Here is a 27,024-nt window from a genome sequence, read left to right as displayed (position 1 = left end):
TAAAAATAGTCCTTGCTCTCTCTCTCTCTGTAGAGATTATGACCTGTCGTACCTGTCTCTGCGCACCTGTATTGGCCTATGGACGGCCTTCCTGTGTTTTATCCTGGTAGCAACAGATGCTAGCTCTCTGGTCTGCTACATCACACGCTTCACAGAGGAAGCCTTCGCCTCCCTCATCTGCCTCATTTTTATCTACGAGGCTTTAGAGAAGCTCATTCATCTGGGAGAACTTTATCCTATCAACTCACACAATGACCTGGATAAACTCACATTGGCCTAGTGAGCGTTCACGAACACACACACACACAATTTAGTAAGATAGCACAGACAGTAGCACAGCCTGCCGATGGTGAAATTCATGAGCTAGTGTAAAAAAATTATTTATTAAAATTATAACTAGCAGAAGACAGGACTTTTCACATGAAAATACAGTAAGCTTCTGTTCCATTTAGCACATTTAGAAGTGTTATTCTGTACACTGTCCTGTGTTGTGTATTCTCAGCTGTAGATGTACAATGCCTGACAACCCTAGTAATAAAACTCTGAAGATGTGGGATGAAAGGAACATTACGGCAGCCATGGTGCCATGGAGGAACCTCACTGTGACGGTAAAGCTACTTAAAACACACACACACACACACAGACACACAGACAGCACATGTCATCCTTTAACAAATCCAAAATGTAACTTTAACCTCATCACACCACCACGTGGCTGATTATTTTCCTATAAGACAACGACACTGAGTGTGTTTTTTCTTACATGTTTGGTACGTAATTTTGTGCTCTAAAATGTGTATTGGTGCTTGTGTGTGTGAGTGTAGCAGTGTTTAGATATGCACGGCCAGTTCGTCGGGACAGCTTGTGGTCATCACGGCCCCTACACCCCCGATGTTCTCTTCTGGTCAGCCATCTTGTTTTTTTCCACCTTCTTCCTGTCTGCTTTCTTCAAGCAGTTCAAGACCAGCAGATATTTTCCAACAAGGGTAAAACTGGCTTTTGTGTGAATGTGATGCACCTAACACGGTCTTAAACACACTAACACACATGCATATACTGTACCCATTCAAAAGATTTTGTGATATGTGGGGTTTTTTTTCCCGAAGGTGCGGTCTATGGTCAGTGATTTTGCCGTCTTCCTGACAATTGTTCTCATGGTGCTGATTGACTTTGCCATTGGAATTCCATCACAGAAACTTCAAGTGCCAAGCAAATTTAAGGTAAAAAAACAAGGCCAAACTAAATCCGATTAAACTTTTAAGTTACCTATTTACACTGAAAGAGGACTGTAGCAATTATTGTGGCAACAAGAGCCCAAACAAGGAACCTGTAAAGCATGACATCATTTTAATCCTACTAAAAAGCCACACCAGAGGGCAGGAATGGCACCCATTAGGTGCCTTTAGCAGTGCATCATATATTCTCTACTAGAAGTGACTAAAGCATTGTGTGTCCATAAAAAAAACCTGTTAGTGAGACTGCTCAGGAAAAAACAAAAAAAATGTTTTAGGGAGCATCAAGAGTGGAGTTTGGAGCACCGGAGTGATGGACACCTATCATTTATAGTGCCCACTGTACAAGCCTCTGGATATCTGGAGTTGCTTCAAATTCTCAGGTCATGGCTCAGCAACGTTAGGTGGCAATAAAATAAAGTCAGCTGACGACCTTAAATAATAATAAAATAAAAAAATCATGACCAGATTATCATATTTTTGGTGTTTTTTCTTCCCGGATGGCACAGCCAAATTTAAGTACAAGAGTGGCAGCCACTTAAATCATGGAGTGTGTGACTTTTTTTGCCATGCAGTGTATAATCTTTACTAGAATGGCACACTATATACTAGAGAGCACTTCATTATGTTTAGTGGCACACAGCAGCCCATTAGTATATTTTCTCACCTTTTTTAAGTTTGTTTACCTTCTGTGTGTTATTGTTGATTTTGTGTTAGCCTACACGGGATGACCGCGGCTGGCTGATTAACCCGATTGGTCGGAACCCGTGGTGGACGGTTCTGGCAGCGCCAATACCGGCCATGCTGTGCACTATTCTCATCTTCATGGACCAGCAAATCACAGCCGTCATCATCAACCGCAAAGAACATAAACTGAAGGTGAGACGCGTGTTTTCTGTCTTCCTGTGCAGCTTTTATATCAGAGTTTAAATCAGGTAATAGATTAGCTAGATTTAGCCTTAGATTTGTTTATACAGTGTTTGTGTTTTTCTTTCGCTCTGTAGAAGGGCTGTGGCTACCACTTGGACCTGCTGATGGTGGGGTTGATGCTGGCTGTGTGTTCAGTGATGGGCTTGCCATGGTTCGTAGCGGCGACTGTGCTGTCTATTTCCCACGTCAACAGTCTAAAACTGGAATCAGAAAGCTCCGCCCCCGGAGAGCAGCCACGATTCCTGGGGATCAGAGAACAGAGACTAACTGGGCTGTTCATTTTCCTGCTCATGGGCTGCTCAGTGTTTATGACTGGTGCTTTACAGGTACATCATAAGCGTATCATTAGTTGATATTATCTACCACTCAGCAAGCCTGAGAGGAAACCAGCTTGGGTTAGTTTTTATATCAGGCCTGCTTTTTGTTGACCTTAGTATGCTCTATGAGGTCATTCTGGCTCTGAATCACCTGCCTAATATACATCATGGTCTGGATGTCTAGACCAACAAATTGCTTCATTTGGCTTTCTTCCCAAGGGCATTTAGGTAGGGTCATTTAAAACACTTCTTGCCCAATGGAGAGACAGTAATTTAATAATTGACATTTATTAATCATGAAAGAAGCTTTTGAGGGTATAAAAGGCTGGTTTATCTATTCTTTAGGGTTGAGTATTCGGCTAATGCAAGTTGGTAAGCTTCTGATGCTACACTTAATCATCTTTAGACTGTTTCCGGAAGATAATAGAAACTTGCTTTCATAGCCTAAGGCAAGATTTTCAGCTTTAAACTAATGAGTAGAGATCTAACAGATGGTCTCTGAGATGAAGTTCATTTCATTAAGGTCTGGTTTCTACAATTAAGATTGAATTGCAGTAGACCTGATGGCTTTCTGATTCTGGATTCTAGTACACCGTCATCAGCTACAGTAATAACTTTCATGGTATTGATTTAATTTGAACTAAAGTGTCATTCGATAGTGGTTCCAAAGTAATGTGTGCTTCTTTTGTATCCCTGATATATAGCCAATCAAGACTAGTGACTATTGGTGTGTAACTGAGGCTTAAGGTTAGGATAGGAAGGTCTCAGATTGTCTATAATTATGGTGTACAAGTGTATTCAGTTTTTCAGATGTAAAATAATTGCACTTCTTTCAGAATGCTTCCTGCCGAATTAACTCTTTCCTTTAAGGTCTTTAGGATATGAGAAACTAAAGGTGCCAGTTTGAAATCTGAATGGCAGAACAGTAAATTCAAGGAGCATGCATAGGTTGGTCAAAGGTGTCTTGTTAGAGTAAAGGTGTTGAATATAGTGGGTCCATGCAGGATCTCCAGCACCTGCTGCACAGAGTAGCCTTCAAAGTCTGATTTAGCATAAAATCAAGTATATCCTTTTTTCCCCTTGGTCACTAGAAAAGCTATATAGGAAAATCTCAAAGAGGATCCTGTGGCAACTAAATCCAAAACTATTTGGCCAAATTTCAGGAAATCTAGTCAATTTTAAATTTAATTCAAGTCTGTCTAAATGAGTAAAAGCAGGTTACTGAAAAGTCACATGGTGAATTCTGCATATGGTTCCACTTTCAGTAATGATCTTGTCTCTTCTGTGTTCTCAGTTCATCCCTATGCCAGTACTGTATGGAGTGTTCCTTTATATGGGAGCGTCCTCTCTCAAAGGCATTCAGGTACTGAATCCTGGAAATCTGCACCTCACTAATGGACAAATTTATTAAAATCATACCTTTAGGAAATAATTCAATAAGCCTTTTCAAAAGTCCTTGTTCTTGTTCTCTCTGTCTCTGTCTCTCTCAGTTCTTCGACCGCCTGAAGCTGTTCGGCATGCCGGCAAAACATCAGCCAGATTTCATCTACCTCCGGCATGTTCCTCTGAGGAAAGTTCACCTGTTTACTATCACACAGCTCACCTGTCTCGTACTGCTGTGGGTCATCAAGACATCCCCTGCGGCCATTGTATTCCCCATGATGGTATGGTCCAAAACAACTTATAAACAACTTATAAACAACTTATAATTATTAATTAATAATACATTTGTTTATTCTTAGAATGAGAAAAGTGTGATCTTATAAGTTTATTTTCCATTAAACTTTCCCAGCAGAAATTTTTGGTTGCATGTAGAATGTTAAAGTCATGTTAATTTTGCAAAGCTACTGATGTAGGGACGACATTGGTATTAGGTTGTTTTTAAAAGTTAGCATGACTTAGATGAAATGCCGACAGAACAATGTTGACTACACAATGATGGGATATGGTTGAATGAATGCCACGGAACAATGTTGCAAAGTTATATGAATACCAAATTGATGGCTTGAGCATGCTTACCACTGGACCACTAGGGGCATGCTGTTGATCCTCCTAGATGTGCCACAAACACTGTATTACAGTAGAGTAATTTGGGAGCCAAGATGCACCTCACAGTAATGTTCTAAAAAACTTAATTTACTCACCTATAACAGCTGCTGTTTGTTGAGCTGCGAGGGTCCCCTTAGTGTCATGTGCGGAGTTTAATGCTTTGCGGATTCTATTAACAAAAGACAACAAATAAAGCAATTATTATTATTATTTTTTTAAACTTAGAGAAAAGTGTTTTGTTGTCCAAATATGCACCATTGGATTCATAAAACCAAAGTGGACCATTGGTAGACTGTGTGAGATTTTAGATAATACTGTAATATTTTATCAAGTAAGATCCAACCACACCTTTGTTCCACAGACTGATGTCCACCCCCTGATGTCTGACACATGAAGACAAACAGGTTTAAGACTGACTAAGGAAAAATATAAATGTGTTCTGAGAACCCCACACCCCCTAAAAAATCTTATTAAGTGCCCAGCCAAAACTGAATGACTAAAAACATTGTCATAAATCTAAAATTAGTTTTTAGTGAAGGAAAATAAAGGAAAGAGGAAAAACTATGTTTCCTACCTGGAGCGAAGTCTCCCCAGGGTCTAATGCTGACCTCTTGGCCTTCTCAATCCTCCACTTTCCCTTTTCTGCTTTGGTCTAAAGTTAAACTGGGCTATACAGTACATTTACAACTGAACCCAATGTTAGCAATGGGCTACCTCAGGTTAACCTAGCTAGCATGCTAACGGTATTGCGGTTAACGTCAGAAAACACGCATACATGTAGGACAATGCCATTAACACTGCATAGCGATACAATACAATAACTAGTTAAAAATATATATAATAGCTCATGTTGTAAAATAATAAAAGTTACTTAAGGTTCCAATCACCTCTTAACTAAATGATGTGACGGGGCCATCGCTCAGGTTCTTGGCTGAACTTTAAAATGTCATCATAATTTAATTCTGATATGTCGCGAATGTGTACTGTTTTTATCAATAATAAAGTTTATAAGAGAGTTATACTGTAGTACTCCATTCTGTCTGAGTATCTCAATAATGACATACAAAAACCGTTTCTTTGTCTCTGCGTTTATGAGCTGTCGTTTTCGACAGCTACGTGACTCAATTGCGCGCTCTATAATTCAAACTCTGGCTGAGGATTAGATGCGATCTTGCAGTCTTATTGGTTGGTGAAGACAAATCGTACAGTTGTGCATATTTAAGCACGTCTCAGTTTTACAATGGAAGAGTATAAGAGGAAGATGTTATTGTTTTCCTTGCACAATTTGCTTCTACCTGCAAATTGTGGAAGGAAACTGGTTTCCAACTGGTTTCTGTTTGCCTGTGCATGAAAATAAGATGACCCTCGCATTATTTAATAAACCAAGGATTCAGAATTCTTAACTACAATTAAGACACACATCACTTCACTTTAATGGATTTATGCATTTGGTAGAATCCAATATTTCTTGAACCAATTAATAAACATATTATTATTATTATTATGAATAATAACCTAGTTAGGTCAACAGCTACTGCAGTACAGGACTGCAGGACTTCTGTGCAGGATAACTGCAGTTACTGAAGGTAATTACCTTCATACAAGACTATTTTAGTCTTAATAAATAGTACTTTATTGTACTTCAAAAAACTGCTGTATAACTGCAGTTTTTATCCCAGAAACTGCAGTTATTTTTTATTATGGACAACGCTACAAAATCATATTTCAATATACAGCTGCATTTTACTGCATTCCAACTGCATTGTACTTTATAAAAACTGCAGTTATTTTTTTTTTGTAAGGGTCAGCATAAATGCTCCAAATATAGGTTAAAATTTTGTTGATTTAAGGTTCTATTTGCAACATGGTGTTTGGGTCATTCATTCAATAAAGTCACAAGGTCATTTTATCAAAGTTATTTTAACTTTCAAAACTAACGTTCCAACTGTGGATGTCATCGCAGGTGCAGGTGTCGTTACAAATTTGTTGTGGTCAGCAATGTGGAAATGTACAATCTCTGATTATGGTGTCACTTATCACCAGGTGCTGGCGCTGGTTTTTATCCGTAAACTTCTGGATTTCTGCTTCAGCAAACGGGAGCTGAGTTACCTCGACGACCTCATGCCTGAGAGCAAAAAGAAGAAACTCGATGATGCGTCTAAAAAAAAGGCAGAGGAGGTAGTGCAGACAGTGACCTCGAGCATCCGGCAAAACAATACCTTACTTGTTCTGTTATAGATATGAAGATTTGAAGTGTGTTTGTTTGTGTGTGTGTGTGTGTGTGTGTGTGTGTAGCAGGAGTCACAGGAAATGTTGGTTGATAATTCAGACGGGGGAGAGGATAAACACACGGTGCATATCCCCATGAAGAGCAACAAGCTACTGCAATCTCTTAAAACGCCAGACCCCAGGTAACACCAAGTGTAACTCGCTCCTCTAGACACCAGTATTTAACAGTCATGATATCAGACACAGCACAGTAAACATGTTTTGTCAGAAAAAGTGCTCTGTTTGTTAGTAAGAACTCAATCTTTAGAGTTAAACCTTTCCTCTTGTCCTCTTTCTTGTAGGACTGACCCCTCTGACATCAACATCTCAGACGAAATGTCTAAAACGACAGTCTGGAAATCTCTTAGCTCCAATCCATAACGTGTACACCGTACAGCCAGGCTCAAAAAGGTCATTTATATATACATGATTTACTTTGAATTAGCTAGAAGGCTAGCTAAAGAGTCTGTGATTTATTTGGTTATCAAATATTATAACATCTCATAACATCATTAGGGCTGTTTGTTCCCCACAGGAAGTGTCCATAAAAAAATAATTAAAAAAAACACAATGGTCTGCTTATTGAATAGAAATGTAGAAATAATAATAATAAAATCATAATATTAAAGAAAAAACTATTTCCTAACCACCAGACACCGATCTTTTTTTTTTTGTTTGTTTGTTTTTTTTTGTTTTTTTTTGCATTACTGAGAATGTTAAATCGATTCTACACAGCTAGGCTAAGGAAGCTAGTTAAGACTGGTGGGTTTAAAGTGTGAATGCTATTCGAGGTAGTCCTTTTTTCCATGACAGCACAAAAAAATTTCACTGACCAGCAGTTTTTCATTAAAATTATAATAATATATCCCTGAGGATTAAAGCAGCCTTAAAGTGTTAACTCTCTTTATGTGAATCAAAGCTAATTTTCTGTTCTGTTTACATAGCACAGTTATTCACAGTTAGCCCTCAGAGAGGGTTTAAACATTAAAAAATATATATGTTTTATGTATTTTTTAAAATAAAAATAATTTATATCCAAAACCTTGTTTGATAAGTTAGCTTTTCTCAGATGTGCTAGCTTCAGCTGATTCTTTGATTAGTGACTCAGAAATCTCCCTAGAAATAAATATTACTTATTTGGATACTCATGACTTTTTTTCCCCTTCATATATCATTCACTTGATTTTCTGTCCACAGTATTGCCGCTGAGGATCCACACAGGACCTGCGAGTTTGTTACCACTATAATTTTCTCATATACAAACGCACAGGATACACACATCATTACCATGAATTTTCCTAATAGCCATGAGGTTCGAGTTTGTATACAGTGTGTGTGTGTGTATGTGTGTATATGTCTTCACCCCGAAACCAGGCTCCCTGTTCCATGTTAGCACTTTAACACTGTCTATATTTTTAAATGTAAGCCATTACTGCTATATTTGTGCATTGTGGTGCGTTGATGAAAATATAAATAACCTCAGTAATTAGATTAACAAGATGTGAGAAGTCGAGTGAGTAATAGATTTATTTTTGTGTCCAAACATGACTCAGACACAGAATTTAAAGTAATTAAAGGGATATTCCAGTGTTTTTCGGGGACTATTGGACATTTAGTTTGTTCTTGTTCATGAGATCCACTTCGACCAATATTAATTATTGTGTTTTTAAATTCACCATGTTGGTGTTATTGTCCCTTCTTCTTGCCTGCTCTGTGCACATACCATTGCCACCTCCTTGGCTGGAGTTTTAAAACTTAAGTACAATTAATTAATTTCAGAACACTTGGCTTACACCTCCAGGGTTGGGGGTTTGAATCTCGCCCCTGGTCTGTGTGCGTGGAGTTTGTATGGTCTCCATGTGGTTCCTTAGGGCAATCCCCTTTCCTCCAACAGTTAAAAGGTATGTGCAGTCTAGAGCCTGTATGGATTGCTTAGTTGTACATAGGACTGTCGCCTGACTCTTGGTAAGTATAGATAATGGATGGAAGAACATTTACATGTGGACACGGTGTGGGCTAGAAGTCCAAGTGTAGATGTTAAACTTCAATAACAACAAACTCTTCCCATTTAACTATAACTAGATGAAAATGTAAATACCTGGATTACAGCTGCCCCTAGTCTCAGGACAGGCGAATATGTCTGATTAAGAATAAATATATACACTGCTCAACACTTATTCCCGGTTTGACTTGAAACATACACACATACAAAGGGCGTTCTAGTTATTACATCGTATAACACTGGACTGTTCCTTTAATTAAAATAAATTAATACTTTTTGTGCGCTAAATAAAGACCCTGAATGAATGCTTTGTGATGGACAGCAATGAAAAATAAGCAATAAAAGACAATAAATGATCTAAACCGGAATTGCTTAACCAATTATGAGACTAAGAATCAACATTACAGATAAAATTTAGACAAGAACGCAGGAATTGAGTGAAATAAGGGTTGCCAGGTCTATCTAATTACTGTTTTTTTTACTATGTTTGTAATCTAGTTATAGAATAACACACTTATTATGTTTATCTATTATGGTGTTAGGGATTGGGTGAAAATGTTACAGATCCCTCCATGTATTTTATATATTTCTTATACTTTTAGATTTTGGTAACCCTCATTCCAGGTGGATGGATGAGCTTTCTTGGAATAAAGGAAAAGTCCACTTTGAATCACATGTTTATATTTCAAGATTTTAATGATTCCGTTTGAGTTACAATGAGGTTTAATAAAATAAAATAAAATATTGATATGTGGGTCAGTTTTGGTAGTTAGGTCCTATAAACAAAGAAGAAGATCATCTTTCTAATCTGATGTGCAGTAGATGAAAGTAGAAAAGTAGTCTAAAAAAGTCCCAGAATGCAAAGCAGGTACTGTAAAGACACGGATTGACAATGTTCTATCTATTGTAGAATAAATGTTCAGTCTCTGGAAGCTGATCTGTTTGAGCAGAACTTACAGAGAATGAGAAAGGAAAGAATAAAGCGCCGCTGCATCTGCGAGGTATAAACTATCAGTAGGAAACAGGGATAATGTGGGAAATGTAGGATCACCAGATAAGAAAAGAAAAAAGTGTTATTTAGGATCATGTGTTTATTCTAAAATATTGATATGCAAGTCTTTCAGAGTGGAGTTTTTTCTTTAAATGCAGTGGTACAGGTGTCTTTTGTCCTCCATCTGGACACCTCTTAAATCACGTTATGTACTAATTTGTTTAAGATAGACAGAAAGCCTCCTCAGGGTAAAGAAACCAGACTATTTACTTTGAAGCCACACAGGTCAAATTTTAAAGCCATTAAAGGAATACTCCAGCATTAAATAGAAATCTACTGACTTTTATTAGAAGCTTTCATATAGAAATTTATCTCTACACATGCTGAAAGAGTAACAACAATGCTGGAGTGTCCATTACTGATATATATACACAATATATTTTAGACATGTATCTTGTTTTTGTTTTTTTTTCTACTCCATGAATTTTTACAAATACGTTGCAGATAAAGCCATTAGACTTTCAAAAGCGTACTTTCTACTTAAGCTTCACATCTGACATCAGAGTCATGGCCTTTTCTAAAAAACTCACAATAAACCCTGAACCTGTTCTTGGCCCTTCCTCCATTATGGTTGTGGCCCTTCCTATCTTTATCATCATATATATATGAGGTCCAGCGTTGTGTTAAAATGTTTCAGGTCTGACAAACAATTTTCACCTCAATAATAAAACAAATCTTGATTTCTAGTTGCACTTTATGTAGATACACACAGAATATGAGTTTCTATTTTTAAGATTTCAGAGACTGTAAGTGTAGTATGATTTATTTTAATACAATTTCTCTGTATATACTGTAACAACAAATGGGTGGAGCCCACATATAAGGGGCGTTCAAGTCAAACCTGAATTTGTGATGAGATTTTTGTGAATGCGTAAAACAATTTGACATTTACAGAAGAAGTACAAGCACAGTACTGTGATAAGACTCTTAGCCGCAGGAAAACATTTGAATGGTGCAAATGTTTTTAAGAACTCTGTGTGTCTGTAAATGACGATCCCGTTCGAGGCGGCTCAGAGCCTACTGCAGTCATTTCTGTGAACATTCAGCAAGTGGAACTTATTGAAACATACGACATATATAAGTGCACTAGTGTACTAAGGGATTACATATAGAGAAATAAAGGGGGATTTTATTCTCATAACTGTGTTCTGTGCAGTCAAAGATCCCTGTTTGACTTGAACACCCTTTGTATATGTTTTACTTTTAATAATTAAGAAAGAGGTGTTACTGGAAAGATAGAAGACTGTTTTTTTTTTTTTACATGAATGTCAATCAAGCCAGGTAATGACTGAATGATCGACAAATGTTAATAAAGCTGCCTTCAAGTCTTGGTGGAAATTTCGTAATTATGAGCTAAGCACTCGAACACCACCACAGTGTCATAATTACACCCGAGAACTCGTATTAGGAACTGTTAATTGTCCTGTGGATGTTCTTTATCCTGGGGCATATGAATAGGATTTATAAAATTATTTTGAAATAGGCTTGAGAATGGTGCTGTACTTTTTTCTTTCCTGATACAGTAAGTGCCAACTTTTTACAGCTAGGGGTATGTCATTAACAAAAAGTTAACTGTTATATATAAAGATGTGTTCTCATCAACGTCTGCTTTCTTACCAAACCAAAACCGCTTAAACTCGTACGCACGAACTTCCGAAGAGGATTTAAAGGCAGCATAAGGATGATGTGTCCAACAGGGTGTGTACAGATAAAAGCTTCATTACTATTACCTGCATCTTCAGCTTACAGTAGTAAAAATTTCTCACTGTTTCTTTTTTTATGAAGTTACAACTAACCAAATAAAACATCACTAACCATATTTTAAATATTTAATTTTTTTTATTTTTAATATTTGTTTGGCAAATTATTTTTGTTCATTCCTAGAAACAAGTCAGGGGTAGCTCAGTGGTTAAGGCATTGGACTATGGTTCGGAAGATCCCAGGTTCAAACCCCACAACCACCAAGTTGTCACTGTTGGGCCCTTGAGCAAGGCCCTTAACCCTCAACTGCTCAGATGTGTAATGAGATAAAAAATGTAAGTCGCTCTGGATTAGAGCATCTGCCAAATGCCCAAATGTAAATGTAAGTCTTTAAAATTAGAAAAAGAAAAAAATTGAACAGAACAAGAAAATGTTAAGCTTAAAATTAGTCAAATGCATCTATAAAAAAAGCTTTCAAAGGTTCCAACTTTAGCAAGTGAACGTATCTTGAATCTAGTCAAATTTATTCTCGGCTTCCTCATACAAGATTTTAGAAAAGCAAATATATAATTATTAAACAAATTTCTTCTTCTGTTGGCAAATAATTTTGCTTGTTTTGATCATTTATTTATTAAAAGAAGACCAAGGAATTTGTTCGTATAAATAAATATGTTTAATAATCTTATATTTGCTTTGTTGTAAAGAAAATTTTGTTAGGTTAATGAAAATAAGTTTGAGTGGACAAAATTTATTTTCACTTGCTGTCATTTTTTCTGCAGTTTATAGTAAGGAATAAATACGACCAGATTCAAGATATTTTCGCTGGCTAAGATAAAAAAATTTTGCAGCATGTAATGTTTCCGAAATATGCTTAATTTAATTTAGATAATGTTCTGTTCTGTGACTTTAAAAGAAAATAACACAGTTACTATGGAGTTAATGTTTTGCAACACGGTTGATTCATTTCCTAGAACAGCTTGTCCTTAAGTGTTTATTCCTCTTATACCACAGCTATCTGGCTGATTTTGCATTTGTTATAGTTTTTATCACATTTATAATTACACTGAACATTCTGTAACGTCCATAGAACAAGGTTATAGCACGTGCCTGTAACTCATTCCCTCATCAGCCTCTCTCTCTCTTTAAATCCCTTTTCTCACTCTTACTTTTTTCTTGCTCTTTTCTTATTTCACTTTCTCTCTTCATATTTTCTCTTTCACCCTCTTACTTTCTCTCTGTATCTTTGTTTCCCTTTTCTTTCACTTTCTTTCTCTTTCGCTCTTTTACTTTCTCCTTCTCTCTCTTTCTTTCTCTTTCTCTGTCTATCTTTCTTTCCCCTTCTGTCTGTCTTTCGCTCTGTTTCTTTATCCCTCTCTTTTTCTCCCATTCTCTCTTTTTTACACTCTCTCTCACCTGCTCTTTCTTTTTCTCTCTTTATCTTTCTTTTTTCTTCTCTCTTTCTCTCTCTTTGATTCTGTCTCTTTAACAAGCCGAAAAAACATAGTCTGCCATGTTACAGAGAAACCACAAAGAAAGTCTTAAAGATGTCAGGTACAGCTTTACCTTTGACTGTTACGAAGCACTAAAACTAGGGGCTCCTTCTATAAATAAATAAATAAATAAACAATTCCTAATATTAAATACTTTGTTTTTTTTTAGATCACTAAGATAACACAGACTATTCTCTGTACGGTATAACCTGCACTTAAACAGGCTGTTACTATAGTAATGAAGATCTTTTGATCAATCAGAACTAAGATTTCCACAATGCTGTGGTATAAACTAAAGATTTTAAAGAAAAGCTTTCAGATTTGGAAAATGCAAAAACAAATCAATAAATAAAAGATAATATGTTTTATTCACATTTCAATTTTTTTTATTAAAAAAAATGCACTGTAGTGAAAAAAAATAAACAATCAAATGATTATTAAGTGCTGGGGCAAATTTTTTTTTAAAGCAACCCTGCTCCAAACATTAACATCAGGTCATGGAGGATGTAAGGATGATTTGTAATTGGTGTGTTCGACTCAATGTTAACCACCTTTGTACAATTTACTGTTTGTCTATTGACTGTAAAATGTAAAAAGATGTATTAGACCTGTGTTTTATTTGATTTGTGTGTGTTTGTATGTGTTTGTTGTGTGTTTCATGACTATTGTTGCTTCTGTCAGTATTTATTATTTTAGTATCATTAATGTATTTCAATAGAAAAGCACTGTCTAATCACTATTTAGCTTGAACTAATTAAAACGCGACTAACGTTTATGACATCAGATCTGTCTGAACAAAATGAAGAAAAAAAAGGTATGTTACTTTTTTATTAAAACCAGCAACACCTCAGTGTGTATTAGTCTTACCCTATAGCAATGCTCACCTTAGCGTCCAGGTCTTTAACTGCCAAAGCAGAGCCAGGAGCGTGTGGTTAATGAATGTGTGTGTGTGTGTGTGTGTGTGTGTGTGTGTGCGTGCGTGTGTTTGTTTGTGTGTGTGTGTGTGTGTGTGTGTGTTGTGTTGGGGGGGGGGGGTGGGGGGTTGCTGTATTTAGGCTCAGATTGTCTGGTCAGTTATAACTGCAATGTCTGCAATAAATTTATGCTTGGTTGGCAAACAGTCTGGATTTCAGTGTGTTTCTTTCTACAGAATTAATTGAACCGATTAAAGGTCCTTCCATTAAGACTCTTATTGAATGCTTAATGGCTCTACATAGAATGCTACAATAGAACATTTTTCTTTTATTATTTTTTAATGAGATTTGTTTGATCTTTGCAGAACCAAAACAATAAAAGGAGTAATTTTAACAAAAGCATTATAAGCAGTTTCCTTTTCTTGTTTAGTGTTTTTGTAATAAAAACAACTCTCCATACTTTTCACCACATATTTCCAAAAAATATAAGCTACATTTGATTAGTGCTAACAAACAGCTGTTTCTTAAAGTGAATAAGGCAAAACATTTCAGCTTGTTGTGTCACTGAGAAACAACTGATCTGTACTGAAAAACTTCACAGGCTTACCTCTGACACTGGAGACCCTTTTTATCAAGGTGTTAAATAAGCATCTCATTATACAGATTTGTTCCCCTTAATAAAGTCCCCATGTACCACAAAAACAAGAGCACATTAGAACAAGCACATTCATATCTCCTGGCTAGGGAAAATTAATCAACACATTCTGACCAATCAGATTTTAGAATTTAATAGCGATGTGGTGTGATATAAAACAAATCAAAGAAACTATTTGTACTCGAGGAAATAAAAGGGTTTCCCAAAATCATTTTTAGTATCACACATTTCTCTTTAAGTGTTAGACAGTGATGTACCAGACAAATGTCTATTCAATTCTGCTGTAAAAATACTAAATGTTTTTAAGAGGTTTTGTATTAGATGGCCAATCCTTTCCAAGCCTCCAGGTGTTGAGAGAAGTGAGCGGTAGATTCCCGAGCCGTGTCCAGCTGCTTCTCGCACCAGTGGATCAGAAAGTCTCGCAGCACAGTCACACGAGCTTTATGGTACCACTCAATCTAAACCGGAATGGGATCAAATAATTGTTTCTGATGATTAAAAACTACATAACTACACAAACGCAAAAGCTTTATCATCAAAGTTACTTGTACATTGAGCTCTCAATGTGTATATTCATCACCAGGGACGAATTGGTGGTTTGTGATTTAACCTTATGGTTACTACTGTTACAGGCTATAAGTCTGAATTCATGTTTTAAACCAAGGATGATATATTGGTGCGCTATTTTTCCCTTTCAAGGGTTGCTGCTTCAAGTCATCAGCTCAATACTGGCACAGGTTTTAATCCCGGATGCCCTTCCTGTCACAACCCTCCCATTTCTCTAGTCTTGGAACTAGCACGAAAGATGCCCTTCATCTCAGTGGCTGGGTATCATATATGGGGATAGGGCTAGAACCTAGTGCCCTACTGTACCATCTGAGCTGCTATTGAGCCTAAATTCGATCTAACAAACATGCGCACTAAACACCACCAGTCAGACAATGCTTTTGACTCTCATCTCACCATATTAGTTATATAACTATGAACTTAAAGTGAGCCTCAAGGACATGCTTTACTTTCCACCTAATTATGATACATACAATAAATGTTTTAAACACATGTAAAAAGGTTTATTGACTTAATGAGTCCTCAGACTTTTATTATAAAAGTAAAGGTTTGGAACAAATCTTAATTTTATTATCTAGGCTGTAGTACACTAAAATCCCTTCCGAACATGTTAAATTAACAGTATTAAAACAGTGTAATTTAACACTGATCTAGACAGCAAAATGAACTGCTTACCTCTTCCTTCGCCACTGATGAGATGAGATTAAACTCTTTCTGTGCAATCTTTTGAACTCTGTCCATCTACAAAACAAAATCACACCAAACATGAATCCTATTTTTAAAACATTTTACTTGTCTTAGATGGTTAGTTTATAAGGCCAAAGTTGATACTTACAGAAAAAAAAATTGTTACTACATTTTGCCTAAATGATTTGTTGTGATGTAGCCATAAAAGTTCAAGCAAGTTAGCTAGTTAGGCTACATGAATATTGCTAATGATGGACAAAGGGAAGATTGTTGATTATTTATATTAATATAAGAGCATAATCTTATACCACAGCAGTTTGGCAACAATCATGATATTAATGTATATATTTTTTAAACATCAAATATTATCATTTTTATTTGATTAGCTGAGGAAATTTCACAAGAAAGCTATCTTCTGTTAGCACTTAGCCACTTGCCTCTTTCTCGCCTATAAAAAAAAAGAAAGACTAATGTTTTTTTGTCATTTTACCAAGCAAACTGTAAAATGTAAAAATTCCAATTCCAAAAATAAATTCAACAGATTTAGGCTATGCATTTTACTAACTATGAACACATTTAATATTTTGCATCAAGTTGCATGACAATGTATGTGGTACTTTGCTAACCTAGCTACTTAACCTCTAACAGAATTGTGATTGTTTTAGTTATGTTATATTTTAACATGTTTGTCTGGATGTTAATCCTAATCTAAAGACCTTGTCTTGAGCTGAAACATACATGAGCTAGTTTAAAAACAGTTAGCGAGCATGCTAGCAGTTTCAGATGTATCAGCATCATAGTTTTTGCATGATTTTTTTTCACACAAGTTTCTATATGATACTGTAATACGATTAACTAATATTTTTTCCCCTAGAGATTATTACAAATGTGTGTGTGTGTGTGTGTGTGTGGTTTGTTATACTCACAACCACTTTCTTATTTGGTTTGGCTTTTTCTGCGTTCTTAACAATGATTTCCAGTTCCACTAGTTTACAGGTTCTCCTGAACAACATCTCCTACCAAAAACAAAGACAACTTGGTTATCACACAAGGTTCTAACACACACACACACAAACTCCAGTGACATCACATAATTTTAAAATGAACCGTTTAGAAATCATATTCCTCCTTAAATGTCCACTGGTCTGTACTGAACACTAATTAATACCACACAGCACTGCTGGATTCTCTATTCTGATCAGTGGAAAAGTTTTCTATGGTTTACACATATTAACCAAGGTGAAGGTTTCTATATTAACAGGCTTATTCACGTGGACTGCTATAAGGCAAATAAATCATGTCAAGACATGCTGTTACTATAAAATAAACAATTTCAAGAATAAATTCTATAACCACACGTGATTTTTTTTTTTTTACTTCAAATATACATAACAGTGTATTACTCAACGGACACACACTTTTTTCGCGTCCTGGTAGCGAGACTCGAAATCCAACCCCAAGCCCAAAGTGGACACGTCATTCTCAGACACTTTGTCCAAATTTTGCTGGAAAACAAGAAATTAGGTGTTAACACACAATATAATGCAAACTTTCCGGCTGTCTTTTCATTTTCCTTTGCAAACTGATGTTTTTCTTACTTTCACTGCCTCCATTACATCTGACAGCTTCAGACAGATCCTGAGAAAGGTTAAATAAAGAGGTCATTTGTGAGGTTAATATAGTACATTAAAAAAAAAAAAACTTTTACTCTCTCAGATCGATCTTATGGCTATTCCCACAGTTTTTAGACACAAAATCTTTTCTGTTTTCCGTATGTACAGTACCAACAGCAAAAAATGGCAACAAAAGAAACCCTTGGATCTTAGGTTACTAAATAATATCCTGGTACAGTGGAACCTTGGATTCTGAATTTAGGGGAGTTGTGCAGGACAAGCAAAATGTTTTTATTAATTTTAATTTGATAAATAATGAAGGTCTTGACATACTAGTAGTACGCTTGGGCTTTGTATGCCAAGCATCACATGATCACAACTGAGCCAATGGTTCTTCTCTCTCTCTCACACTGCGGGCCTGTGTGTAATCGTCTCTTATGTTCAGTGTGTGTGCGTCACTATTATAGTCAACATCTGTGCACGTGTGTACTGTTTACTATAATATTGTAACCAAGTGTGTGTGCGCACGTAAAACATTTCTTTTATTTTGTGATCAAGTGTAGATCTGTTCTTTAGCAACTGTCTATTAAAATTTTGTATTAATTATTTTATATGAATATTTTTTAGATTGTGGAGCAAATAATTTGAGTTTCCATTATTTCTTATGGGGAAATCCCCTTTGATATACGAGTGTTATACAAGCATGCTTCAGGAATGAATTATGCTCACAATCCAAGGTCTAATGTATTAACCCTACACTACTTAATATAGTAATGCGTATCTTTTTAAATATTAAAGCTCTTTAGTGACCAAAACAAATCTTAACAGCAGCACTTTCAAAACAAATTCCACCTGCTTCCCATTAATCTATGTGCACAATTTTTTCCTTTAGGAGATTCAGATTTCTGAAACAGCAGACAAAGTGTGTTGATTTTTATATGATTTAAAATGGAAGAGAATACTATTTGATTACATATCACAGTTCTTTTGTAAGACAATTCATGTATTGTAGCACTGACTGCAAAACCCATTTAAAAATATTTTTCCATTTATATTCGCTTGCATTTGAGGTGGTAAAATGTTGCAGTTCCACTATAAAACTATTCACACATTCTTGCAGCAAAGCATCCTGTCTAGTAGGAGTAAATTATTTGCTGAGTTTGTTTAGAATTGTAACAATATTGAATCAAGATATTTATAAAAATTACAAATCAAATCGACACCTAGGTATTGCAATAATATTTTATTGGGTCCGCCTCTGGTGATTCCGATCAATAATGTAAATATTATTTCAGTCTTTTAAAAAATATATATAATGCAAGTCATTTTTCACATTCATAGGAAATTCATGGGTGTGTGTCTACATGCAAAAAAAAAGCTGCTGTTTTTCAGATTTCACCTTGATCAGCATGAAAACACACTCTTACTTGGAGAAGGCAACAGCAGACGGATCGTCCTGGTTAACACAGAGATGTAACGAAGTGGAGAAATGGCCACATGCCAAAGCAAGCCCTGAAAAAAGGCAGAACAAACACACTCATACACTAATCAAGCACTGAGGCGATTTTTTCTCTGTAGTGTAATCGTGCATGTGATGTGTCTTACTCTGCTTCGTCAGCACAACCTCGAGGAATTTCTAAAGGATATCACATGACAATCAATTCTGAGAACTTTTACAGAATAACTTAAAAACAATCAGAGCACCCGGTGTGAAGAAGAACCGAAGGTCGAACCTCTGTGGTAGCTTTAAACAGGGCAGTCATGTGTGTGTTGCTTTCTCTCTCATTGTGAAAGAACTCATCCACATCCTGAGGAAACACACTGAAGCTGATTATATAACTCTCATTATACTTAAAAAAAAATAATAAAAATCACAAATATGCACCTTGTGACCCTCCTTCCTGATTTGCTCCAGGGCCTGACTGAGGCGGTCGAAGATGTCTTTTTTGCTGCGCGGTTTACCTGCAGACTGGGAGACGCAAAACAAAAACATGCAAACAATGAAAAAAAAATAAGTATTTTTTTTTCACAGTACAATATTTTAAAATATTTATATACAGTGGTGTGAAAAACTATTTGCCCCCTTCTTGATTTCCTATTTTCTTTGCATGTTTGTCACACAAAATGTTTCTGATCATCAAACACATTTAACTATTAATCAAAGATAACACAAGTAAACACAAAATGCAGTTTTTTAAATGATGGTTTTTATTATTTAGCAGCAATAACTGCAATCAAGCGTTTGCGATAACTTGCGACGAGTCTTTTACAGCGCTCTGGAGGAATTCTGGCCCACTCATCTTTGCAGAATTGTTGTAATTCAGCTTTATTTGAGGGTTTTCTAGCATGAACTGCCTTTTTAAGGTCATGCCACAACATCTCAATAGGATTCAGATCAGGACTTTGACTAGGCCAGTCCAAAGTCTTCATTTTGTTTTTCTTCAGCCATTCATAGGTGGATTTGCTGGTGTGTTTTGGGTCATTGTCCTGCTGCAGCACCCAAGATCGCTTCAGCTTGAGTTGATGAACAGATGACCGGACATTCTCCTTCAGGATTTTTTGGTAGACAGTAGAATTCATGGTTCCATCTATCACAGCAAGCCTTCCAGGTCCTGAAGCAGCAAAACAACCCCAGACCATCACACTACCATCACCATATTTTACTGTTGGTATGATGTTCTTTTTCTAAAATGCTGTGTTACTTTTACGCCAGATGTAACGGGACACGCACCTTCCAAAAAGTTCAACTTTTGTCTCGTCGGGCCACAAGGTATTTTCCCAAAAGTCTTGGCAATCATTGAGATGTTTTTTAGCAAAATTGAGACGAGCCTTAATGTTCTTTTTGCTTAAAAGTGGTTTGTGCCTTGGAAATCTGCCATGCAGGCCATTTTTGCCCAGTCTCTTTCTTATGGTGGAATCGTGAACACTGACCTTAATTGAGGCAAGTGAGGCCTGCAGTTCTTTAGATGTTGTCCTGGGGTCTTTTGTGGCCTCTCGGATGAGTTGTCTCTGCGCTCTTGGGGTAATTTTGGTCGGCTGGCCAGTCCTGGGAAGGTTCACCACTGTTCCATGTTTTTGCCATTTGTGGATAATGGCTCTCACTGTGGTTCGCTGGAGTCCCAAAGCTTTAGAAATGGCTTTATAACCTTTACCAGACTGATAGATCTCAATTACTTTTGTTCTTAATTGTTCCTGAATTTCTTTGGATCTTGGCATGATGTCTAGCTTTTGAGGTGCTTTTGGTCTACTTCTCTGTGTCAGGTAGCTCTTATTTAAGTGATTTCTTGATTGAAACAGGTGTGGCAGTAATCAGGCCTGGGGGTGACTACAGAAATTGAACTCAGGTGTGATAAACAACAGTTAAGTTATTTTTTAACAAGGGGGGCAATCACTTTTTCACACAGGGCCATGTACTGTATGTTTGGATTTTTTTCTCCCTAAATAATAAAAACCATCATTTAAAAACTGCATTTTGTGTTCAATTATGTTATCTTTGACTAATAGTTAACGGTTTTTGATGAGCAGAAACATTTAAGTGTGACAAACATGCAAAAGAATACGAAATCAGGAAGGGGGCAAATAGTTTTTCACACCACTGTATATTTATATTTTATTATATTTAACTACTATTTTTTGTATTTTGTACATTGTCAATTTGTACAAACTTTGTTCTTCTTAATTTTTGTCTTTCTGCTTTTCCATTTCAGAGGTTGCCACAGCAAATCATCTGCCTCCATCTAACTTCTCTTACATTTACTAACTTCATGTCCTCTTTCACTACATCCATAAATCTCCTCTTTGGTCTTCCTTTAGACCTCCTGCCTAGCAGTTCCAACCTCAGCATCCTTCTTCCAATATATTCACAATCTTTCCTCTGAACATGTCCAAGCAACCTCAACCTGGGCTCTTTGACTTTGTACTGTATCTCCAAAACATCTACCATGGGTTGTCCCTCTGATGGACTCATTTTTGATCCTATCCCTCCTTGTCACTCCCAAAAAGAACCTCACCATCTTCATCTCTACTAAATCCATCTCTGCCTCCTGTCTTCAGTGCCACTGTCTCTAAGTCGTAGAGCATTGCCAGTCTCACCACTGTCTTTTACACTTTTCCCTTCATTTTTGCTGATACTTTTTTATCATACAACACACCTAACACTTTTCTTCACCAAATCCAACCTGACTGCACACACCTCTTTACCTCCTATCCACATTCTCCATTGCTCTAGACCATTGACCCTAAATACTTAAAGTGCTGCACCTTCTTTACCTCTTCTCTCTGTAGCCTCATTGTTCTTCTCATTTACACGTGCTCCTTACAAACTTGTTGATTACAGCATGTTCATAACTTAATTATTAAGAGTGTACAAAAAAAACATTTCTGATTTCCAAACAGTACTATTTCAGAGAAAAAATCTTACAGGAAAATATCTGTAGGTTAGAAAAAAGCAGCATATTATATAAGCACTTTTTAGAGACAGAAAGAAAGAAAGAAAGAAAGAAAGAAAGAAAGAAAGAAAGCTTTTGGGTTTTCCTGTGTGAAGAAAGAAGCAGGTGTGTCAAAGTCCTCAGAAAGACTGTCGCTGGTTCTGCAGGATGTCCAGTCACACTAAGCAGCTCATGTCCTTATAAAACTTGTCACTCCAACTTGTTTCATTTATTGCAGTTTACTGGTTTTACATGAATTATTTTTGTAATGCATAGACTTTTTTTTACATCCTTGCTCTACAGAAATTACAGTGTATATATGTACAAATACTATCAGATGCCATTAAATTATGATACAATCTGATTCTTGCAGCGATATTTTGAAATGATTTTAAATATATGAGTTTTTAACTATCATTTTATCTTTAACTGTGATATTATTATTTTTTCTTTTTCCTGTTTTGTGTCTACAATATCTGTAAGACTTTATATTATATTTGTTTGTGCAATGGTAGCATAATATGAATATTTACCTTACTCAGCATTTATTCCAGAGAGTGTGTATTCATGTGATGTTTATGCTGTACCTCTGTGCTGCTGAGGAAGCTGTGCAGCAGTTTGCTCTTTCCCAGAATGCTGTGCGCTGCCACCTGCTGCAGGTAAAACTCTAGAGCCCTGCAGTAAAGCTGCCAGTTATCTCCAAAAGCCAGGAAGCCTTAAAGCATACACACACAAACAAACATTGAATTGAATTGAAATAAGTGAGAACAGGAGCTAGCTTGTTTCATGAGCATATAGTCCATGCGACTAGAAGTGGATAAAAATTGTTGTTGATTATTTTAATTATCACTCCAAAGAATTTCTTGTGTGATTAGACATACCCAGTTGTTTTAGGGCTTTGGCTTGTGTGTGGGAGCTGGAAAGCAGAGGTCTGGCTGGGAGAGGAGGAAACTGTGGGAAGAAGATTCAAGATCTCAAACTATACTGTGACAAACGAGGGGTGTTTAAGTCAAACTGGGACTAGTGAAGAAACTTCAAGCATAGTACAGTGATTAGACTCTTGGTGTTCTGTTATTCTGCATAATCAAAAGTCTCGCTTTGACTTGACCACACCCTGTCATTTTAGCATTTATATCAAGATATTTAATCCCACTCTACCCTATAAAATATTTATTTAATTTTAATATAAAATCAGGTCTTTAATTATTTAAAGAACAAAAAAAGGATCCTTGAGTAAACCCAAATATTTAAAAAAACAGGTAGGTCTTTAGTCATCTCTTAAAGACTGCCAGAGACTGAACTGTACGAGGAAATCAGGCAAAATAATCGTTATATCCTCATCTACTGGATGCTAACATAGAATGTACAGGTATTTCAGCATATACAGTATGGTGATCTGACTGGAGTCATTAGGGTGTGTTTTGATGTTCACATTACATATGCATCACAACAGTATGTCTAGCTAGATTTAAATTGAAGATGTTCAGCTGCTCAAACAAGAAGCTATCACAAAGCCAACATGACAACCTGTACAACCAAAAAACTTGTGTAGTAATGCGGCTCAGAGCGGAAATCACGTACTATCACGCCATGGAGTCCTGCAATGTCCTCCTGAGAGAACAGACTCTCCTGAAGCCAGTCAAAATCCTCAAATGTCCTGAAGACACAGATCCCGCTACTGCTGCTTAGCTGCAATAGCAAACGAAGTAAAGGTTTAGGAAAATTTTATTTAAAAAAAAAAAAAAAAGTATTATACACCAAAAGTGTAAAGTGTAAATTGGACCTTTTGGGACGTGACAGCGAAGGTCAGTGTGTCTCCATCCTGTGTGACGTCAGTAATCTTGATGCTGTTAGCGTTGATGCTTAGCACTGACTGATCTTTCGATCCATCCTACAACAATCATGTAGGGGAAAAAACTTTCATGTTTACGTGTTAAGCTTTTCAGTACAGTCAGATCAACAATTATTGGCACCTTTAAAAGTACAAATTAGTAACATGCAAGAAGATAAACTTTAATTAAATATAAATTAATCATTCATAACATTAAAAACCTTGACAGGTGAAGGGAAAATAATTGATTCATTACAGAGACACTTGTCAAGGGGCGGGACATGCAGTCACTTTTAATAGAAAATTAAAAGAGGGGGCACTAACTTCAAAGTTTTACGAAACTAAGTACCCCCTTACTGCCTCTTTAGGATTTGAGATCATCAGCAGGTGTGTCCACAATGCCAAGAGGGAAAGACATAAGCAATGGTCTTAGAGAAACAACTGTTCCTTTACATCAATCTGGGCAGGGGTTGAAAAACCATGGAGTTTGGAGCTCAACATTCTACAGTGAGAATTTATTTTCAAATTTAAAGCATTCACAACCATTGCCAATCTTCTCAAGAGTGTACGTCTCAGCACATTCACCCCAAGTTCACACCAGGCAATGCTTAAAGGCAAAAACAAGAGCTACATCTCAGGTCCAGTCTCACTGAACGTGTAAAATGTTAAAGTCTATGACAGCTCAATTATAATAATAATTATATAAAGTTATTGCTGCTAAAGGTGGACGTACATGGGTCATAAGGTAATCATAGGGTACTTTTAATGCACCATATTTTTTTTATTGGCTTCATTATTAATCAATAAATAATGGCACAGTAAAAAAAAAGTTATTTGTTGTTGTTAATTTGAGGTTGTATTAGCCAACAGTCAGATTATTTTATTGTTTTTACACGAAAAACAAAACATAGAATTAAAAGAGGAAGCACTAACTTTTACACATGGGTATATTAGGCAGCAAGTCGAAAGTCAGTTCTTAAAACTGATGTGTTGGAAGCAGGAAAATTTACAAGTAACAAGGGGCAAATAATAAAGACTAGATGGCTGAGTCAGACTATTTTCAAAAGACCAATTTTTGTGTGGTGTAGATGCAAAAGTCCTCCAAGGAAGGACAACTGGTGAACCATTAATTAGATCTGGTCTGATCACTGCTGCAGACCAAGTGCACCCCTTCGTGGTAAAGGTAAACACTACAAACATTTCCCAGGAATGGTCGAGCATTTGTGGGAAGTGCTGGTGTAAAAAGTCAGATCTGTTGAGATACTACCTCACAACTAACAAGACATAAAGAATCTACTGATGATGTCTTGGTGACAGATATCACAGCACACCTTTAGAGGACTTGTGGAATCCAGGCCTTAAAAGGCTTGTTGTTTTGGAGGTACAAGAGAAACTTACACAATATTAAATATATGCTTTTAATGTCTTGACTGATCTGTATAATGGTATAATAGTACTGTAATGTTATACAGTATATTAGACACTGAATATATCCTGTAATATTTAACAATGTTTGAGACATTTTATAGCAATTATATTATATTATTCTTGCTTTAGTGCATACAGATCAAACTACATAATTTTGAATTCAGAAACTGACAGACTTTGCCTATTCAGAGTCATGGATTCACGTTTTTCCCTTGTCTTAGCCAAACACAGGGAGCATGACAGGGTAACATGTGCTTCCTCCGAGATGTTTTCACGCTGATTAACATTCAGAGAAAAACATTATCCTTTGTTGTCATTTTTATGTACCGTACTAGTCAAAAGTTTGGATACACCTTCTAATTCAGTGTTTTTTGTTTAATAATTTACTTTCTGCATTCTACAACAATTTAGTAGATTTCAAAATAATAAATAAGCACCTAAGGAATTATGTAATTAGGCATAAACTGCAACGACAGTTGTTATTTTAAGACACAAAGGTCAGCTGTTCTGGAACAGTTTTGGCAAGATCAAGATCAAGCACCATCTCACCATTAACAGTTCATTGGAGATTATTGCATATTCTGGATTCCTTCAGCTTTAAAAAAATAAAATAAAATGAAAATCAGGAAAGACAACGGAGTTAGAAAGCATGTCCAAAATTTTGACTGGTACTGCACATGATTGGTTGGTGTTGCTGTGATTGACAGGAGAAACAGAGTATGCTCCTCCCTTTCTTCTTACCTGTTAAATCTTAACCTCCCTGAAGAGGTAACCAGATTTGTTTGAAGAAAAAAAACTTTTATGTGCTTTTGATCAAATACATCCTCGTATCAAAAGCACTTGGAAAGTTTCTGGAGCTTGCGAGTGGGTTAAGTAATAAATAATTTGCATTTAGTTTAGCAGACAATTCCAAGAGGAAGAAAAAGGATATTTTTGTTGCATGAAATTCCCTTTTGCTTGAATCTTTCTTTCATATGGAACATTTAGTTTGCGACATTTTTACAAAGACTTGCAAAAGAAGAGTGCCAATAATTAAGGAGGTGGTTGTAGAAAATACTGTACAAGTAAAGCAAAAGATTTTAAGATATGAAGCCAAAAAAAAAAAAGCTATAAAACCTAATCCCTAAAAAGCACATAAATCACATGAAGTTAATCATAGAACTAAAATAAGATAAAATTGATATATAACTTATATTGAGTTTAACAAGTAACACTCACCATCATATACGGGAAAGCTTATGTGCAGAAGAACTTCTAACAAAACGTTTTTTAAAACAAACACGAACACACAAGTCCTTTATGTGCTGGCGAATCAATTCTCTCTTCACATTGTCTCGTATAACTGTTTATTACTCTCTCTCTCTTTCAAACTCTCTTACACTCACACATACACACGGGCAAAAAAATGCCTGCATGCACAACTCTGGAAAGCAGGATATCCTTTAGGGTCTAAGGTCACAGCAGTCCCGTGATGAGCTTGTGCCAAGTGTGCAGTTTATCCGAGGGATTTTAAAGCAGGAACAAGTGTTAGGTTGAAGTTATCTGTGTGTGTGTGAATGTGTGTAAGTAAAAGTAAGATAATTACACAATGTTTGTGCATGCGATTCATTTTAAAAGTGTATCACAGGAGATAAAGCTCTCTTTAACACACACACACACAGGTTTAACAATAACCACTGAGTGACTATACCTCCTACATGTCAGGTGCTCCTTATAAACTATGAACAGAGTACTTTTTTTTTTTTTTACTCAGTTTCCTCCCTCCCTCTAACAGACATGGTTTACAGGAATCTCAATCTAGATTCAGATATATAATAAACAAACAAATTAAAGAGGAAAAAGCAATGTAAAACCTCCAAAGA

At 36.2% G+C, this 27,024-nt stretch overlaps 2 protein-coding genes across 2 annotated transcripts in view; one reads left to right on the top strand and one right to left on the bottom strand.

Moving 5' to 3' along the window:
- Window positions 1-10,197, top strand: part of slc4a8 (solute carrier family 4 member 8) — a 51,079-nt gene extending 40,882 nt beyond the window's left edge. Inside the window, exons 14-25 of the mRNA XM_053497999.1 lie at window positions 34-279; window positions 503-608; window positions 825-986; window positions 1,107-1,220; window positions 1,950-2,111; window positions 2,237-2,488; window positions 3,774-3,842; window positions 3,970-4,143; window positions 6,572-6,706; window positions 6,824-6,939; window positions 7,099-7,207; window positions 7,994-10,197. Of these exons, the coding sequence (XP_053353974.1) occupies window positions 34-279; window positions 503-608; window positions 825-986; window positions 1,107-1,220; window positions 1,950-2,111; window positions 2,237-2,488; window positions 3,774-3,842; window positions 3,970-4,143; window positions 6,572-6,706; window positions 6,824-6,939; window positions 7,099-7,177 (1,615 nt within the window). The 3' untranslated portion in view covers window positions 7,178-7,207; window positions 7,994-10,197. The remainder of the gene's footprint in view (window positions 1-33; window positions 280-502; window positions 609-824; window positions 987-1,106; window positions 1,221-1,949; window positions 2,112-2,236; window positions 2,489-3,773; window positions 3,843-3,969; window positions 4,144-6,571; window positions 6,707-6,823; window positions 6,940-7,098; window positions 7,208-7,993) is intronic.
- Window positions 10,198-14,084: 3,887 nt separating this feature from the next.
- Window positions 14,085-26,611, bottom strand: si:dkey-28n18.9 (sorting nexin-6). Its single transcript, XM_053497651.1, has 14 exons — window positions 26,381-26,611; window positions 23,687-23,794; window positions 23,485-23,592; window positions 22,785-22,854; window positions 22,491-22,618; window positions 19,362-19,445; window positions 19,210-19,284; window positions 19,082-19,112; window positions 18,904-18,988; window positions 17,462-17,501; window positions 17,282-17,368; window positions 16,790-16,879; window positions 15,852-15,917; window positions 14,085-15,067 (listed from the first exon to the last, which is right to left on the bottom strand). The coding sequence occupies exons 1-14, from the start codon at window positions 26,384-26,386 to the stop codon at window positions 14,927-14,929; spliced, it is 1,119 nt and encodes a 372-aa protein (XP_053353626.1). The 5' UTR covers window positions 26,387-26,611; the 3' UTR covers window positions 14,085-14,926.
- Between the last annotated feature and the right edge of the window lie 413 nt (window positions 26,612-27,024).

The sequence above is a fragment of the Clarias gariepinus genome, chromosome 6 (genome assembly GCF_024256425.1).
Source record: "Clarias gariepinus isolate MV-2021 ecotype Netherlands chromosome 6, CGAR_prim_01v2, whole genome shotgun sequence".
NCBI lineage: Eukaryota > Metazoa > Chordata > Actinopteri > Siluriformes > Clariidae > Clarias > Clarias gariepinus.
This window is presented reverse-complemented; position numbering and strand designations above follow the sequence as displayed.

Bases quoted from the DNA above. Each gene is read 5' to 3' on its own strand.
- si:dkey-28n18.9 (XM_053497651.1), bottom strand. The intron at 17,502-18,903 runs GTAAGAGTGTGT...AACCTTTCTCAG, and splicing joins TCTGCTGTTGCCTTCTCCAA to GATCTGTCTGAAGCTGTCAG. The intron at 16,880-17,281 runs GTGTGTGTCCGT...TGTTTTTGGTAG, and splicing joins GCTACCAGGACGCGAAAAAA to GAGATGTTGTTCAGGAGAAC.